Source organism: Athene cunicularia (genome assembly GCF_003259725.1).
Source record: "Athene cunicularia isolate RWA chromosome 4 unlocalized genomic scaffold, athCun1 chr4_part1, whole genome shotgun sequence".
Taxonomy (NCBI): domain Eukaryota; kingdom Metazoa; phylum Chordata; class Aves; order Strigiformes; family Strigidae; genus Athene; species Athene cunicularia.
The window spans coordinates 12,471,619-12,489,514 of NW_020799098.1; the positions used below are offsets into that span (position 1 = coordinate 12,471,619).

Genomic DNA, 17,896 nt, shown 5'->3' on the forward strand with positions numbered 1-17,896 from the left:
ATGATTCCCAGTGTTTTTTCACACACTGTCAGTGTGGCTTTTTTGAGACTTTACACACCGTTCACATAATTATCTATTTATTTTCAATAATAAATTTTCGTATAAGTCTTTTTCTTAGTAAGGAGAGAACACATGTTCATTTTCTGTATGTAGATACATATTATTCGATGCATTTTTATTCAACTGTGTTGTTTGATTTTTTTTTTTGGGATCAAATGCCCTGCAAGGTGACATTTCTTCCAGTTTCAGCAGTCATCATAGCAATAGGAGGAAATGCTCAGTGTTACATCCTCAGAGGAATCCATACTCTCTAATGCTGCGTTATCTAACTTGTGTGCCTGATGGGAAGCGTAAGCATCCAATATACAAAATGGAGAAAGATGTTTCTGATGCAGATGCTTTTTATTGCCCTCCAGAAGTTACACTGAGTATATAGGGAGCTTAGTTTCCTGACAGAAGCATCTAGGCTATTCTTCTAATTCCAGACAGTTTGACTATCTCCTGCACAGATGCTGAAGGGAAGTGCCATCTTGACCCAGACTGGTCTAACCATGGCATTAAATAGTTGAGTATAAACTTGCTATTTGTTGTACTCTTTGCCACCGACTTCAGCAGAGTTGGGATTTCATGTCAGTGTGTCTTGCTTACAGACCCTTTTGTCTTTGGAAGAACAAATCCAAGATGATAAAATAATGTGGCAGGGAAGGGCAAAATAAATTAGCTTCATCACATAGATTAGGGTCATTTTATACAAAATAAATAATCAGTATTTGCAAGTCCTTCCTCATTCAGTCAAATTTTGGGTATATTTTCTCATTCATTATATTTACAGGTTCTCGCAGGTACTTTCTGAACTGCAGCTAGTGTTGTCATCAAGTATTTATGCTGTACTTGCTTCCACTAAATAGGAGCAAAATTCGGAATAGACTTCAGGATGGTCTGGCTGCTGGCAGGACTGGATCCTTGTTTTGGGATACAACTTTGTACATAAGACTACAGCTATGTACCAGGCCATGCATATCCAGAAGGAAAATGTTGGCAATCGTGAGGCATCAGGTCCTGGTTAGTTTGGTGTTATTGGCGGTATGCTTACCCTCTGAACTGGGAAAGTGAATTGGGTTTGTGCACAGTCTTGAAAAGTGGATGGTACCAGTGTGTAAGCAGACAGGATATCCTAAAGTTGAAAGTATTTGGTACATGAACAAGCATGGGCAAAGGCAGCAAAGGATAGGCCAGGCCCTGGAGAGCTGCTGGTACCACCACAGTATTGACTGATGGTCTCGGTGCAGAAATAACATTTCTAAGATTGTTACCTACAAAAGCTGCATATAAATAAAATGTGTTCTGTACAGGTGAAAATATTTAATAACTTCTTTTACTTTTCTGCCTTCTCAAATGTGAAGATTTTGTTTACTTGTCATGTTGAAGATGTTCTGTTTTATATTGCTATATCAATGAGAAAGGGAAGAAAGTAATTACATTGCTGTTCTTTCTCTCCCAACCTTACTTCATCCTGAAATGAGATGCTTATCCCTGAGCAGATTTTTACATAGTTTTCTACTTTTTCCTAAGTCACATGCCCATTTTATAGTAATAGCGGGGTCCTTGAATTTTTCTTTGAGAACAATATGTACTGGCTTCATTAAAAAGAAATTAAAACAAGCAAAAAAAAAAAATATCTGTGCAAGATTCATGCAGGGTTACACAAAATGCTGTAGTAATGCTGACAACTGAATTGTAATTTTGGTGTTCAGTTCCAGGGTCTAAACCACAGGACTGTCCTCCTCTGAATTGGTTTTGTGACTGTGTATTCCCTTTTCATTCTGCAGTGGTGGTTTTTGGTACAGAGCCATTTGTTTTCTATTCAAATTTCTAAACTTCAGTGGTGCTTATACCCTTTCAGAATATGTGCCTTCTGCAGCAAACGGTTCATGGTTTTGTGAACAGATACTGAAAGCATAAGGAAATGCTTGTCTGTTCAGTTGAAAGAAATTTGTTGTAATGTAAGACATTAAACACTTGAATTAAAGAACAAGCTTTATTTCATAATGCAAGTGAGTAATTTTCCTTTTCCACATCTTTTCATATTTCTTAGTATACAGATTTCAACGTTGCTTTTCTAACGTGTTGAGATAATGTAGTGAACAGAAGTAACAGGTCTAAGAAAACCCCATGACCAGCAAACGTTGCCTTTGTCCATTTTTCCTTTCCTGTCCAGGGAAGCCACAGAGACTGTTTGCTGGCCCTCATTTTTTTTCATACTTTGTAATCTGTCTTTGATCTACAAAACTCTGTGTGTGTGTGGGGGAAGATAAATAACAGTTATTTGATCTTTTTTTTCTTCCAAATGGTTGCCTTGCTTCTAATGATTCCATTTGCATAGGCAGATATTTGGCAATTTCAGTAATATTTATATAGGCTGACACTGAACGACTGTTGCTTTTGCTGCATATGACAGTACTGACTAGCACAAAATTGTGGCTGCACGTTAGTGCGCAGTACGTGTCAATGCAAACCCATTTAAGCAGCTTGAAGTTTTTTCTCCCACCACCCCTCCCTTAATTTTGTCATTGCCCATTTTACCAGGAGAAGAGCTAAAATAATTACCTGCAGTCTCATTTTTCACTTTGCTACATGCAGATCTTGTGCGGTTGGGCAGCGAGGGCTGACTGGGAGGGGCCTGCTCTGATGCAGCACAGGCATATGACAGCAGTAGCAGCAACAGCAGTCAGAGCCCTTCTCTGGGCGGGTTTTGCTGCAGTACGCTGATTGCCACTTTACAGCATCCAGCAAGAACCCCAGCAGCAGGCACTTGGAGGAGACTCTGCGTGGGCACTTGTTTAAGGAGTACCTGACTTAACAATTGGGTTATTCTGTAACTGCGGGAGAAGTGCCTGTATTCCCTTCACGCAAGCTCCCTACTGGCTTTCCGCATTCATAATTTAACGGAGCCGTTTCTCCCTTCGTCTTTCTTTCTTTTTATTTTTTCTTTTTTTTTTTTTTCTTTTTTTCCCCGATCTTTTTTTTTCCCCGATCCTTATTCACACACACACCCCCCCTCCCCAAATCTGTGCTGCATCACTAGCTCTCATTATGCTGTGCTCAGTAGCCCAGTGTGTTCTCCGCCTCTGCTAGGCAGTGGCAGCATGGATGGTGCTCTTGTGACGACCTCTGCTGATGCTATCAGTCCACTGCGGATAGGCATGCTGAGTAATCCTGCTGTAAATGGGCGAGGACACGGACACACGAAAAATTAACCACAGCTTTCTTCGAGACCACAACTATGTGACTGAAGGTAACATAAATACTGTCCTTATTCTCTTCTTGCATTGCATATTCTATGCCAGGAATGCACTGTCATGTTTGGAGATGTAGGTAGTTCATTTCTCCTTCTTTTTTCCTTCCTTTTTTTTCAAAACCAGGGAGACTTTCAAGGCGTTTTTCTTGTGATACAGCAACAGAATATGTTTGAATTTGCTAAATCCCAAAGGCATTCTGTCATGCGACAGCAGTATATGAAACTACATGGGCTGAAAAGGGTCTTGCATTGTGCTGAGTTTCTGCTAGTGAGGTGTGCGGCACCTGGCATTGAATGCACAGTAGCTGCAATGTGGAAGATTGGAAGCAGTTGATTACTTAAAAAGAGACGAAAGATTTGAGAGTGCTAAAGTAAGAGAAATAATCTGTAAAGTTAACTGTTAGCTGGTGTAATAAAGGTTATGCATCTCATTTTGGTAATTATAGCCTGAGCATTGCAGACATTGCTGAGTTGATTGTTCCCTAGAGAACCGTATACATTTAGAAGGGATATGTAAGCATAATCTTTTGAAATACTGCTACCTTCTTTCCATCCTCTGTGTATGTGCAAGATACATGAGAAAAGAAAAGGTACCTTCATTTAAAATCATTCAATAGTTGGTAGTTTATTATATAAAAATGAGTTTTCCTGCAGGTGACACACATTTAAATGCTCAGACAATTTACCTTGAAACCATTGAAATGATTGGGTCAGTTACTGATCCATATTTCCTTGCCAGAAAGTTGGTCTAAGAGCAGGCCATTTTAAGATAGATAGATAGATTGATTGATTGATTGATTGAACAGGAGAAATGCATTTGTAGGTGATTGACTTTGAAAATATATTTTATGTGTGCAGAGTTTTAATAGCACTTTCCAACAGCAGAAACAGTACTTCTGTGAAGGCTTATATAATATGAACATACTTAACATCAGGGTCAACCAATACTACTTGAGACTCAGTCTCCAGATTCTGTCGTCATTTGATCAATGCTCAGTCACTTAATACTCCCATGCTGCATCCTGAAATGTGATCAGCTGATGCTCTCTTGATTATTGATGATTTGCATTTTTTTAGAATGTAGAAAGCAGCAGGATGATTTTGCCATACTGGGAACACAAAGCAGATGCTTTCAGAAGAAAAATTAAAAATGCTGTTTACTGCAACTGTTACCACTGGCTGGTGTAATTGTTTGCTAATCTTGCCTCTAGGACATTCTTTGCATTCTGGTTCATGTTTTGGTGCATTTTTTAATTTGTTTTGAAATTTTGGTTAATGCTTTTTGTCTGAATGATGGTTTATGTTTTGAGATGTAGTGACCTGTAATAACATTTGAAGTAACTTTGTCTTAAATTTATAAATTTATACCTTATATTCTGCAAAATGCACAGTATAATTACTTCAGTGTAGTTGCTACATGTTGAGATTCAGATGTATATTTAATGAGCATGTGCAGCTATGTTACAATTTGAACTTTTAAATCTGTCAATTTTGTAATCTGAGGAAAATAATCCCTTGTGAATTTTGCAAATCAGTATTCTCCTCTTTCATATGTTACGGGTATTTTAAAAATCAGATGGAGGTTTTTAGTAATTTTGGGGACACTGCTGACACAAGTGTTAGATTTTCTCATGTTTTATCTTCACTTGATATGTGGATCAGAAGGACTGCATGTTCTTCCATGATTGCACATGGAGTGGCTTGCCTGAAATGGGTCAAAATATACATCAGATATCAATGTTGGCCTATATTGTATTTCCGCTGTGATCAGAAGTCATCATGAAATATGTTGGCATCTGATCTTGAGGTAGATGAAGTATGGGAAATCTTCAGAAACAAAGTGTTAGTTCTTCAGCTCTTAGTGTAATGTTTCTTGGGAATGCTCAGTTGGTCAGCTGTAATAATTCTTCTCATCTGTTATATCTGACATTGCCACATCTTTTAAATGATCATGAGGGAATGGATTTATCCAGGGATACCTTCAGCTCAAAAAGGAGAATCACAAATTTTAATTTCTTATTTATATACCTTGTTTAAAATGCATAATGAATACCTAAGTTAAACTGGTGCTTAAAATGTACCTTGTTTGTTCTGTGTTGTGGTTTTTTTTTTTTTTTTCCTTTTTTTAAAGATTTGGCTCTATGAAACAATGTTTGATGGTTCTCATCTGTAAAGGCCTGAAGTCCTTTCACAGTCTATGCTTTTGGTCCTATGGTATGTTAGTACTGTGTGTGTGATAGTAACATACATTAGAGAAATGCAGTTGCAGGCAGTAATGCATTATTTTGTTATATTGGAAAATAATTTATTTGGGGCCAAATCCAAAATCTTTCTTTTGGGGTCTTTGGCTTCTGTAATCCACTATTTAAAACAAAGAAATACTTTATATTTTATCCAGTGTATTAGTGTATTGTTGTTTGTGAATAACTACAATTTTATCTTCTGTTTTCAGAGTTTTAAAATCTTGGTAAGGGGTCTCCTCAGTGTCCTCTGCCCTCACTGCTCCATGCAGCAGACTGAATTCCTTTACAAAAGGAGGTATTTCTGACCTTTATATGCACCTTTTTCCTCTCTGTTCCCTGAGGAAAGTAAAGCCAACAATAATGAAGAAGGTGTGGGTTAACTATTGTATTGTTCTAGTTCTCTTCCTCTTTTAGTTCTTCAGTGATTTAAAAACCAATAATAATCAGGTGACATATGAATTCACAGGGTATAGGAAAACTGTGAGCCAAATCTGATTTGTTGTGCTCTCGCTAGTGGACCAAGTGTGTTCCGAACGAAACTGCTTGCTTGAGGAAAGTTGAATTTCATCTCTTCGATAGGTCATTGTCTTGTAACATTGGGATATCTGTGTTAAACATGACTATGGAAAGTTGAATTGGTTTTAATCTCAAAAATTCCTTGATTTGATGGCTGATATTTTACTGTTGATGTTACACTGTTTCTGGTAATAGATGTTACAGACACACGTATGAAAATGGAGACTACCTGGACTTGTTTTGACTGTTACGTATGCATATCTGCAGTAAAACTAATGGAGTTAAAACAAGCAGGACCTGATTAATTTTGTCATTGTAAGTTTTAAAAGTATGTTACAGTTGCACAGTGGAAAAAGGCAATTTAATACCAGCAGCAGTATACAGTAAGTTTTTCAATCATCACTTTCAAAAGTGGTTTTTGAAGGAAACTGCTTTAATTGGAGTTGTCTGTGTGGGGAAAAAAGAAAAGACCTGATGAATCTTCTCAAGAAAGAGAGGAGAAAGACCTGAGGCCTAGATGATGTGACCTGTGAGGAAGATTGACATTTTTTGTGTGAAGGTGGTGAAACCCTGGGTTATAGTGCCTGGGGAGCTTGTGCAGTTTCTATCACTGGAGTTTTTAAAAGCAGGTGACATGGATATCTGTAAGAAATGACATGGGGATAGCTGAGCCTCCCATGGGGCAGAGGAATGGTCTAGATGACCTTTGAGATATGTTCAGGCTTGTGATTCATTGCCGAGCTGTGTTTTATCTTTATTGCCTTTTGCACTCCAGCTGTGGGAACCAGCTGTCTGAGAGATGTTGGGTCAGTAAAATGTATTCTTTCTATACCACCTTTAGAAGAACTGAGAAGAGAGGAGAGGCAAGGTGTAACACAGCAAAGACAACAGGCTAGACAGGAGAAACGTGAACCTTTGTTACTTATGGCAAAGTCTGTTAGGGGAGATAGCAGGAAAATTGTGGAGAGTGAGTTGGGGGAAGGGATAAAGGAGGGAAAAGGCTTGTGTGCTTTTGGAGTCAGAGAATGTCCTTCAGTCTGAGAGTTTGCTGTCTCAGGACCTTGGTATCAGCCATGCAGGATCTGATTCAGAACACTGAATTGCATGGTATGATTGCTATATTCCTGGCAGGGGCAAAAAGTTATGGGAAACAGCAGTGCTGCTTCTGTTATCAACTGCACTGTTAATTAAGTTACTTTGTATTTTACAGATGTAATGATTGAGAGAAAAATAATGAACAGAATTCACTATTCTCATCAAACTGCATTAAAGGATGTGATTCACATCCATGATCCCAAATTTATCCAGAGAAATGCTTCTCTGGTTGCAAAGGCATTCTGCAGATTATATGCAGACATGTCTAGTGCATTGATTTATCCCTGCCTTTCTATGGATTATCCCTGATTTGGGAAGAAATTAAAAGTTGCTTATATTCTCAGTTTTAGAGAGAGACAGATTCCTCCCTTGGTCTAGGCTGTAAAATCAAGCAAAGCCAGTGAAGTTGCACAGGTGCAGTGGGGCAGAGGCTGACCTTCACTATCTAGTCATTTATATGGCTGAATGGTGCAGATTGGTTCCATATGGCTTAACTTCTATTAAAAAGTTAATCATGTTAATGGTGTATTAACCTCCTTAAATATGATATTTGGAGAATAATGAAAATTACCAGTGTAGTGTAAAACATATTGAATCATAACTATGTGAAACATTTATTATAGGGGATGAAAAAAGACAATTTTTTTCCCTAACAATTTTAAAGGAAAATCCTCTGCAGATAATGAAAATAGATTTTGGGGACTTTTTCCCCCCTTAACTAAAGAAATTAGTATATTTTTTCTTCTTTAATCAAAGTTAAGAAAATTATCCATTTTTATCTTCTGAGAAGAAAATTATTTATGAACTTGTCTTTCATAAACATCTCAAATTATATTTGAGGTAAGAGCTGACTACCTGAGATTATTGGATGAATATAGAAAACAGGTACTTCTCTACTGGCTCAGGCTCTCTATCAATCTAGTCTGTTCTGAGAGTGGCTTGTAAAAAGCCTAAGAAGAGTGCAAGAGGTAACTCTTCATCTCTTAACCTTCAGCAGTTCAGGATTTATGTTGTAAATATCAGTGATTTTTTTTTTTTTTTAATAAAACTCATTTAGAAACAGCTATAGAATGACCCTAGAAATTAGTGCTCATTCTTTTTCTAGTCACCTGTATTGTTTAGTTTTTTCCTCAAGTCAAGTATGAACAGATTAAAGCATAACTTTTCCCCTTGTTAAACAGGATATAGTTACGTCTTTTAGTGCATGGATTTGGTTCTTTCATTCACAGTGCTATTCAGATGAATGTTGTGGGTAGCCTTGAAGGTTTATTCCATCCAAGTGATGTTGCTGACTTTGTAATCTTTATTCATGCAGCTTAGTTGGGAGAAGCCGTGGAGGCAGGGCTAGAACACAGCTGTCACACTGGCTTGCACTGAAGCCCAAACTGCTCACGCAGTCAAACCTTGAGCTGGGTGTGTGGTTCAGCATGCAGGAAAATCAAACACTGAAGCTTGGATCTGCATAGCACTGACATTTAAGGCAATGTCCAGTATGGGCAACTTGGGGCAAGAATTCATTCAGGCAAACCTGAAGAAAGCAATATGGATTTAGCTAAAGTGAATTTCACTATCAGCAACACTTGTGACTATACAGCACCAGCTACACGTTAAAAGTACTCCATAGATACAATTTTCATGCTACATCTATGAGGCATTCATAGTATCATCATCTCTATTTTACTTGACAAATCTCCTTTCTGATGAAATCATGATCAGGAGTAGGATTAGGACAGTTGACCCTAGACTGGGATTTAGGAATTTCTTAATTTACTGTTCCCAGAGAGCAAGGACATATTAGTGTTAACTTGTTACTGCCTGCTCAAAAGATCTGCCTCTTCAAGGAAAGGATTAGTTTATGGATTGGCTGTTAGATCCTCCGAAGAGAGCCCTTCAAGCTACTCTGAGCTGCTGAACATACTTAAAAGGCATTGAGTTAACTTGGTTTGGCTTTCCCTTTAATGTCATGTCTCCACATGACAATTATTGACCAGTGTCACATGTACCCTGTAATATTTTACCCTATGTGTCTAAACTGGGTTGCAATCTTCCCTATTTGCAAGGGCACAGATCTCTGATGCTGGACTGCTGGTTTCGGTGGGTTGCCCCCAGGGACTGAAGGCAACCTTGGCTCTGTTTGCATGCATGTGTAATCAACAGATGATCTCCCACTCAGTAACAAAATAATAACTATATATAGTTTCTTTATAGTGTTAGAGCTCCTAGTGAAGTGAATAAGATGTATTTACAAAAGAAAAGAACCATCTAGAATATCAGCTACAGGATAAACAAGGCAGACTGCTTCCATGACAGTGAGTTTGCAGAGCTGCAAAAGAACCAGGTTGTACTAATCTGGGGCTTTTCACAGCTGCCAGCAGTGTCCGAGTGGCAAAAAAACCCCAGTTAGTTTCAGCAATGTAGACTATATGCAGTTTATTCTTATGTATATTATGATACATAGACAAATATGACTAGAAACATTTCTAAATAGAAATGTTTATAGTATATTTAACTGTATGTAATAGATTTAGCTGCATACAAACCTTATAAATGGAAGTTCAGGAGATCAGTGGTACAGTGTATGTGTAAAATAAAATGCAGGCTTAAAATGGGATCTATGCAAGCTCTCTCTGTACCCGGTTTCTTTCTAATTGAAACTGACAATTCAAAAGCATTGAATAATGTAAAACTAAACAACGGTGCAGGTAGAGTCAGTGTCATTGTTCACTGCAGGAGCAGTTTATTTAATGTACACATCATTATGGAAAGAAAACTGTACTTTGCAGTGTTATTTTGTTTTCTATGTAGACCTCAGACATTTCAGTATTGTATCATATATTTAAATGCTGAGTTTAGAGAATAATAGATGTGGTTCTTACATCAGTTTAAAATGTGAAACACGATACAATAATACTGAATATTTTATAATAGAAAAAGAACTGAGTATCTTTTATTACAGCCATAAAAAGGTAATCAATCATTACTGCTTATGTTGTGTTACTATCACTACTAGCTTCTGGATCTTTGAGACTTTCTTTCCAAACTTTATTTCATCCACTGTAGTAACATGTTGTATAGAGGAGTATGTGCTAAGAGAAGGCAAGGTATTTGCTGGCTAGTATCAGTGTAGTTGTTTTGGCCAGGGAAAGAATGGTAGAGTAGACAATTATCTCAGAAAATTAGAGGAAATTATTATGGGAATTTTTGTTTTTTAAACAAGAAAGGGTTTTAAATGCACTTCTAGCCATATTGGGGGACTTTCTCAAGCAACTGTTTCTGTAGTTCTTAGGTTAACGCTAAGCTTGCCCTTAGTAATGAGTGTGGTCTGTATTACTGGTTCCTAGTGAAAATTACCCAATTCCTTACTAAGACCAAAACCCCCACCTAGCAAAGCAGCCTTGTGTATAGTAATACAGTTCCTTTTCTCAGGAATGTTTTCTTGCTGAAAAACTATTGTACCTTTCAATTGCCTAAATGCAATCAAGAGCAAACTGTATATTGCTAGTGCAAATACAAGTAGTAAAAATGTACGTGAAGAGACTCAACTCCTAATAAAATCTTTCAGCACAACATGTCATGCAGTTAAGTGACTTTTGTGAATTATTAATATGACAGAGGTTTGAGATCTGTGTTGTTAAATATAGTAGTGCTTTTTCTTTCATATTTACGGATTCATCTGTTTAAAAAAGATGGAAACATCTGTGTGTAATATCAAGACATTTGTATGTGTTTTACTTAGGAACAGAGTAAAGAAGAAGGTGAAGGACTGAGAATTGGTTTATTATCCTCTAGTTCCAGTTCAGCTCAAGTCTGAATAGAACTTAATTAATTGTCACCTGAATTCTTCCTGTTTGTAGTGCTTTTGTTGTTCATGTGACCCAGGCATTGCAAGTAGTTGATGTCTGTGCAAAATAACACCATTTGCATCAATTCTGAGGTCAATACTGCCCTGTGATAGCACTTTACATTGAAGACAGCCTAGCATGCTCTGCCTGTTGGATCAGTTTCTAGTAAAAAATAAATATAATCAGAGTTCAACTAAAACCAAATGATTGCTTATTTCCCTCTGTTTTTAATGGATCCATATTACTTCTCCTTTATCTAAGATGTTAAATGAGTATTTAAAATAGAATAAAAATAGTTTTCCAACAGTCAGCTAGTTACTGATTTTCAATAATTAATTTCTAAATTTCTATCCAGTCAATGCAACCTCACATTCTATTAATTTTGAGAGGTTTAAATTTATGACAGAACTTGTCACAAGGTCTTTAATAAATCTTTTAAGATTTTTCAAATGAATAGCTGTAAATCAGGCTCTGTCATTATTTCATAAATAATTTCTGATAGAATGCCTTTATTTCTACATTGTGATATGATAAAAAGTTCAACTAATAAATTCAGCAATAATAATTAGTAAAATTAAAAAAATATGCACAATGGACTGGTAAGCGCAGGACAAATTGGCTGACAAGGTAGCACACAAGACTTGTCATGCTACAATGTTAGTTCTGACACCCTGCTTGATTTGATATATTTTATTTCTGCATGCAGATTTGTGATATGGGAATAACCAGTACAAGATGAATTCAGATGTGTATTCTGTAGTCTTTTTTTTGAATGGAAGATTTAGGTCAAGTATATTCTCTTTAATCAGCAGTGAAACTCAAAGCAGAATTCACATATGCAGTCTCTTTAAAATAGGTAGCTGTGAATTATTACATGTCTTAAATTCCTGAAACACCTGATGCTAAGATTCAAGTAATGGTCATATGCATGGTAGTGCTTCTCATTGCTCAGATGCAGTGTGAATATGATTTTGTGTGTGCTGTATGCGCTCATGCTCCAGTATATGTTACACTCACAGAAGTCTTGTGGATGACTGCTAGTACAAGTTTTCTGGCGTGTCTTGTATTCTTTCCAGCTGCTATGCTTGAAATGGGAATCTAGAAGTATCAGGATGACTATGTAGAAGTTTCTGCACTGGGAGACGGGACAGTAGGAGCTTGTATGTAGGGCACTGTATGTCTGTCAAGTCCCATATGATTCATAGACTATTTTGGTCTATGTATGTCAGTGTTTGCTGATCAAGGAAGTGAGTCTTGGTCTGTGACTGGAGCAAAACGTTCCTTATACTGTGATGTGAGAAGCACTGTCCTTGCATTTCTGATTTTTCCCTGTGGTGTTGATGAGCTGCAGTTTTCTGGAAAATGGATTACTTGAACATGGATTTTATTTTCCAGGGTTAGGTATGTACTTAACTGCTAGATTCAATGTTTCTGTGCTTCCACTTGCATTTCAGGAAAATGGGTTATATAGAGTAGAGGCCTTCTGTGACACTATGTAAATGTTACAGAAGTGCTGGATTAAAACCAAGTAAATTGCATCTGTTAGCAGTAATCATCTTGCAAATCAACCAATTGCATTAAAATTTGAAGATTTGCTAGCTGCAGGAATATATACTATGTCTAATTGAAGGTTTTTAGTTGCTTAGAATTGTCCTCCAGTAATTACTGCAGAATGTGGTTTGTACAGAGTACAAACAAATAGTGGTTTGTTGCATTAATCTTTCCCAGTTTTTTGAATAGGTTGAAATACTGAGAATGTTTCTTTTACTTTTTATACCTTCAAATTCATTTCAGGATATCTTAAATTTGGGTTTGGTTTGAAACTGATTGTGGATGTGGTTATTGACAGCAAGTAGTCCATCCAGAGGTTGATGTAGCCTGGGCTCCCCATCCTTCCTTCTCTGCTGCTTTTGGAGCCTGGCCCATGCAGGGGGAGTACCAGCAGGGAGGAGACCAGAGTGAGAGGCACTGGTTAGCCCACCAACCTGAGTATCCAGCTTCAGAAAACATCAGCAAACTTGGCCTGTTTTTAAATTTGACCCTTGCTAGCAGAGAGGGAAATACCACACCTGCCTGATCCTGAGAGCCCAGGTTGCTGTGAGCAGTGCTAATGTCCGCAGGTGCATGGTTGCCATCTATCATCAGGGTGCCAGTGCTGCTCCATGCGAGCTGTTAAATGTGCACCAGTTTGGTCAGTGTTGTAAAAGACTTACATAGTAGTGATGCTTACTGGAATGCTTCTTCAAAACCACTTTTTTATAGGGCTTTTGTAATATTTATGCACATTAGAAGGGGGAAATATGAGCTATAAGTATACTGGAAAAAAGTTTGAGTTATCCTGGATGTCCCTTGGAAATTGGTAGTAATAGTAGTAATGTTAAATCTGAAAGCAGAAAGCTTTGATGCTTCTGCACTATAAATAATTACTAACAAAGATGATTGCCAGTGTGGAGATTTGTTTGCAGAGGGATTCATTTCTGATTGTTAAGTGTAAGTATATTTAGATAGAAAACGATTTTTGTTCCTGAAAGCCAAGAAGTTGGTGTAAATTGGAGGAATTAGTGAGTTGGACTCCACAGAGCAAACATCAGCCTGGTTATTACAGATGAGACTTGATATATGTAGTTATATTGAGGTTAGCACAGGAAGCTATTCCTTTATTTTATGTTTTAATGACTGAATTCAATTGTTATGGCTGGCATCTTACTGTTAGCAATTGAATTTGCAGTTTTCTTTTAAAAATACCCAGTTTGGCAGAGTTTCCTTTCCTGAAATGTTGGAAGTATTTGTAAGCTCTTAATGTCCTTCTTGCTAAGTCACCTCTGATCCAGAAATCTCTGTTCATAAATATGTTTGTGCATATGAGCATATACATTCATGGATCTTCATTGTCCAAGACACTAATGCATCCAGTAACTTCAAACAATTTTAAAAATTTACGACTAACTAGAAAATCTTATCTGAATTTTGCCAAGATTTAAAATATAAATTTTTATGTTAAAAATGCTTTTAAATTTAGAGCTAGCACTAAGAATTTTGTCTGGCTTTCAGTCTGATTTCTCTAATGTTTCATCTGTTGGCTACCATTTCTAAAATGTTGTTTCATTCTGCAGACACATGTAGAGTAACTTACGAGAGCATACTAGTTCTGTAGTTTTATATGCTTTGAAAGATCTGTATCACAGGTTAATGGGATCAGTATCTGAATTAACAAGTTCTTAACTGAGGATGCCTAAAATATATAGAATCATTGAATAGTTTGGTTTGGAAGGGACCTTTAAACATCATCTTGTCCAACCCTGCCCTGCAATGAGCAGGGACATCTTCAACTAGATCAGGTTGCTCAGAGCCCCATCCAACCTGACCTTGAATGTTTCCAGGAGTGGGGCATCTACCACCTCTCTGGGCAACCCATTCCAGTGTTTCACCCACCCTCACTGTGAAAAATGTCTTCCTTATTCTAGTCTATATCTACCCTCTTTCAGTTTAAAAACATTACCTCTTGTGCTATTGCAACAGGCCTCGCTAAAATGTCTGTCCCTATCTTTCTTCCAAGCCCTTTTTAAGTATTGAAAGGATGCAATAAGGTCTCCTCTTCTCTAGGCTGAACGACCTCAACTCTCCCAGCCTGTCCTCATAAGGGAGATGCTCCAGCTCCCTGATCATTGTGGCCCTTCTCTGGACCCAGTCGAGCAGGTCCATGTCTGTCTTATGCTGGGGACCCCAGAACTGAACACAGCACTGCAGGTGGGGTCTCACGAGAGTGAAGTAGAGGGGGAGAATCACCTCCTTGTCGCAATGGCCACACTTCTGATGCAGCTCAGGACACCGTTGGTTTTCCGGGCTGTGAGCACACATTGTTGGCTCATACTCTGTTTCCCATCCAACACCCCCAAGTCCTTCTCTGCAAGGCTGCTCTCAGTCCACTCATCCCTCAGCCTGTATTTGTGTTTGGGATTGCCCTGACCCATGTGCAGGACCTTGCACTTGACCTTGTTGAATTTCATGTGGTTTACACAGACCCACCTCTCCAGCCTGTCAAAGTCGCTCTGAATCAGTATCCCTTTCCTTCAGTGTGTCAACTGCACCACTCAACTTGGTGGTATTATTGTGACAGAGCATATCTATCACAATAGAATCCAAATAATTGAACCTGAGAGGAAAAAAGGAACTTACCAGAGTCTACTTTCAAAACTGAATAATGGAAGTGTTCCTGTTCTTTTCCTTTTGCAGTTTTGCAATGCAGTCCATAAATTGTGACTCCAAAATTTGAGGGTTTATTGTATAAGTGAAACTCTCAGGAGTTTGCAAGGCAAGATACATTCATTAAATAATGCAAATACCTGCATCTGAAACAAATAAAAGATATCTAGATGAGATTTGACTACATGTGACAACAAGATATGCCTAAACATTTTAACTAGGGCCTGCTGGGTGGAACCTGCTGCTAGAAGAGTTGCAACACAGTTCTAGCAAATTTGAGCACAGTGTTTTACCTAAAAATAGTAACTTCACTAGTTTGCTCATCCTGGACAAAGAATTTGGGGAAGTCTTGTTCTTTAGTTTGTAAGTGGTGGTTCTTATGAGTTTATGTAAAGAGTCATTGTTTTTTTCTGTTCCCTGTTCTGTGGTCCACTGAGAAACTTTCTGCTGGAGCACAGGAAGATTTTCCTACAAGTGTTTTCATTTTATTTATCAAAAACTTATTTTATTACTATATTTTTAGAAGCATGAACAGAGTTTATTGACAGAGTGCAATATTAGCATGTAGGGCAGAAACCAGAGATGGAGCAAAGCACCTGTTCATCGTAATAGCTCTTAAAAGCACTAACTCAACAGTTCCCTGAAGCTTTTATCCAATTCAGAATCTCCAGAGCTCCTCTTTTCATCTCTGGGGCTACCCAGATCTTATCCATGGATGGTCCATTTCTTCTTTTCAACATAGCCTCTTTAAAAATGCTCTGCTTTTGATGTTGTGTTTCTGTAAGTTAACTGCTTTGGGTCCATCATGTTCCTGCAATTCTGTGAGTGAGACTCAGTGAAGACATGTTATCGCCTCTCCCCTCTGTATGTTCTTTTTCTGTATAAAAAGAGAGGAGAAGAAAATTATTCTGAAAGTTTTGATAGCTTATGTTTCAGAGAGGAGAGACTTTCTGCACAGCAGAAGTTAATACTAAAACAGAAATGCTTTAGAAGTTCATTAAATACATGGAAAAGCATGCGGATTCTGTTTGTGCTCCATTTGCTGCTCCTTTTCCTGCTTGCAGTGTATCATGGTGGCGAGTACACCAGTCTCCCAACGCACCCCTGAATTGCTGCTACCAGCCCTTTGTATGACAGCATTGGAAACAAAACAATCACATTTTTTACACTTAATACTACTTCTGAAGATTAATTCTTTAATGAAGTTACAAAAAAGCAGGGTTAAATAACAAGCTCTCTGCTGCCATGGTTGGTCTATTAGCAGCAACCAAGCCTGCTAGGGCCTTCAGCTAATATAAAGCTATCTAAATCTGCATATACCCTACATCATCTTCCCAGATTTCTTTCTTCTGTCACTGTTTGTAGTTGAGGTGAATTTCATCATACCAGTGTTTTAGAAAAGTCTCATTTTACTGTCATAAATACTCATGCCTATATCATATATTTACCACAATAAATGTGAAATACAACATGAGCCATAGTTTCTCTGTGTTTATTATGTTTTAACTCACAGATAGCTGGTGTTTTCCAGAATCTGAACCTCAGATCCAGTAATATACTATACTTGAAGAGAAAGAAGGATATACTGATAAGTTCTTATAGTTCAAAATCTGGGTTGAATCTAAAATACATCTGTTCTTCTAGATGTCTGATGTGGTCAAGACTGGAAATTACACAAGGGAGTGTGGATATTTTGAGACTAAATATTTGACAAGAATATTTTATATTTTTCCCCGAGTTCACACAGCCTTCTACCTAGTCAACAGATACTTTCCTAAATCTAATGGTCTAATCTTGAAGTCCCGTTTCATGTGCTTCTGGTATGTGTCTTCATGATGCTGAAGTTCCTTTGATTGCCTTTTGGACGCTTTCCAGACCATCTTTTAATTCCTTTTGTGAAATTTCCATACCAACTTTAATTTCTGCCAGAAGGCAACTGTTCCAGCTTTGTTTCAGCAGGGCCCCAAAGCTTTAAATTCCCAACATGTTTTTCCTTGGAAGTAATACTCCCTGCTTGGACTTCAGAGCAGTCAGGAATATGTAGATAAAAGCAGTGCTGGGGAGAGAAATAAGGAGATGGAAATATAGTCATTCTTTCCTTAACTACAATTGTTCTCTTTCCATTTACTGCTTGACTTGACTGTAGTGATACTACTTGGCTTTTACTGGCAGTACTTGCTACTCTTCAAGCTCCAGAAAGCTTTATTGAAACAACAGGAAATTCAGCCAAAACCGTAACTCCTTTGGCACTCTTTGCCAAGTTTTTTCTGCTCTCTGTACTTATATCCATTGAATCTTGTGAGTGCAAGACCTGGGATTGTCACTTAGTACCATTCTTTTACTGTCATTATAGGACACAGATGTGACTTAAAATCATCTTGGAGTTGGAGCGATTGATTAATCTGTAGATGACCTTCTGTTGCAAGTGGAGGGTCTTTTTGAAATGTCGAGTCCCTAATTCTACACCATCCTACTGAAAAGGAATTTCTGACTTTGGAAGGAGGCCTGGCGGGCTTCCTGGGTAAGGTCCTAGTTAAATAGGTTCCTATCAACAGACTTATTTGAAGAATGGAGTCAGGATTTTACCATGTTATGATAAAGGAAAAACTAGTTGTATTTCCTTGTTTAAGTTTACCTCTCTACTATAGAACTGGAGGTGACTGGAAATAATTTTGTATGAAAGTGTTGGAAATAAAGCT

At 37.8% G+C, this 17,896-nt stretch overlaps 1 protein-coding gene across 5 annotated transcripts in view; it reads left to right on the forward strand.

Annotated features, from left to right (window-relative positions):
- The first annotated feature begins 2,714 nt into the window (after positions 1-2,714).
- PPP2R2C (protein phosphatase 2 regulatory subunit Bgamma) overlaps positions 2,715-17,896 on the forward strand; it is a 142,247-nt gene continuing 127,065 nt past the window's right edge. For 4 of the 5 annotated variants that reach the window (XM_026846800.1, XM_026846797.1, XM_026846802.1 and 1 more), the window contains exon 1: positions 2,715-3,295. Coding sequence is in view for 1 of the 5 variants with exons in the window: in XM_026846795.1 (XP_026702596.1) it covers positions 3,226-3,295 (70 nt within the window). In the remaining 4 variants the exon portion in view is untranslated. The remainder of the gene's footprint in view (positions 3,296-17,896) is intronic. The other variant, XM_026846796.1, reaches the window with a different exon arrangement.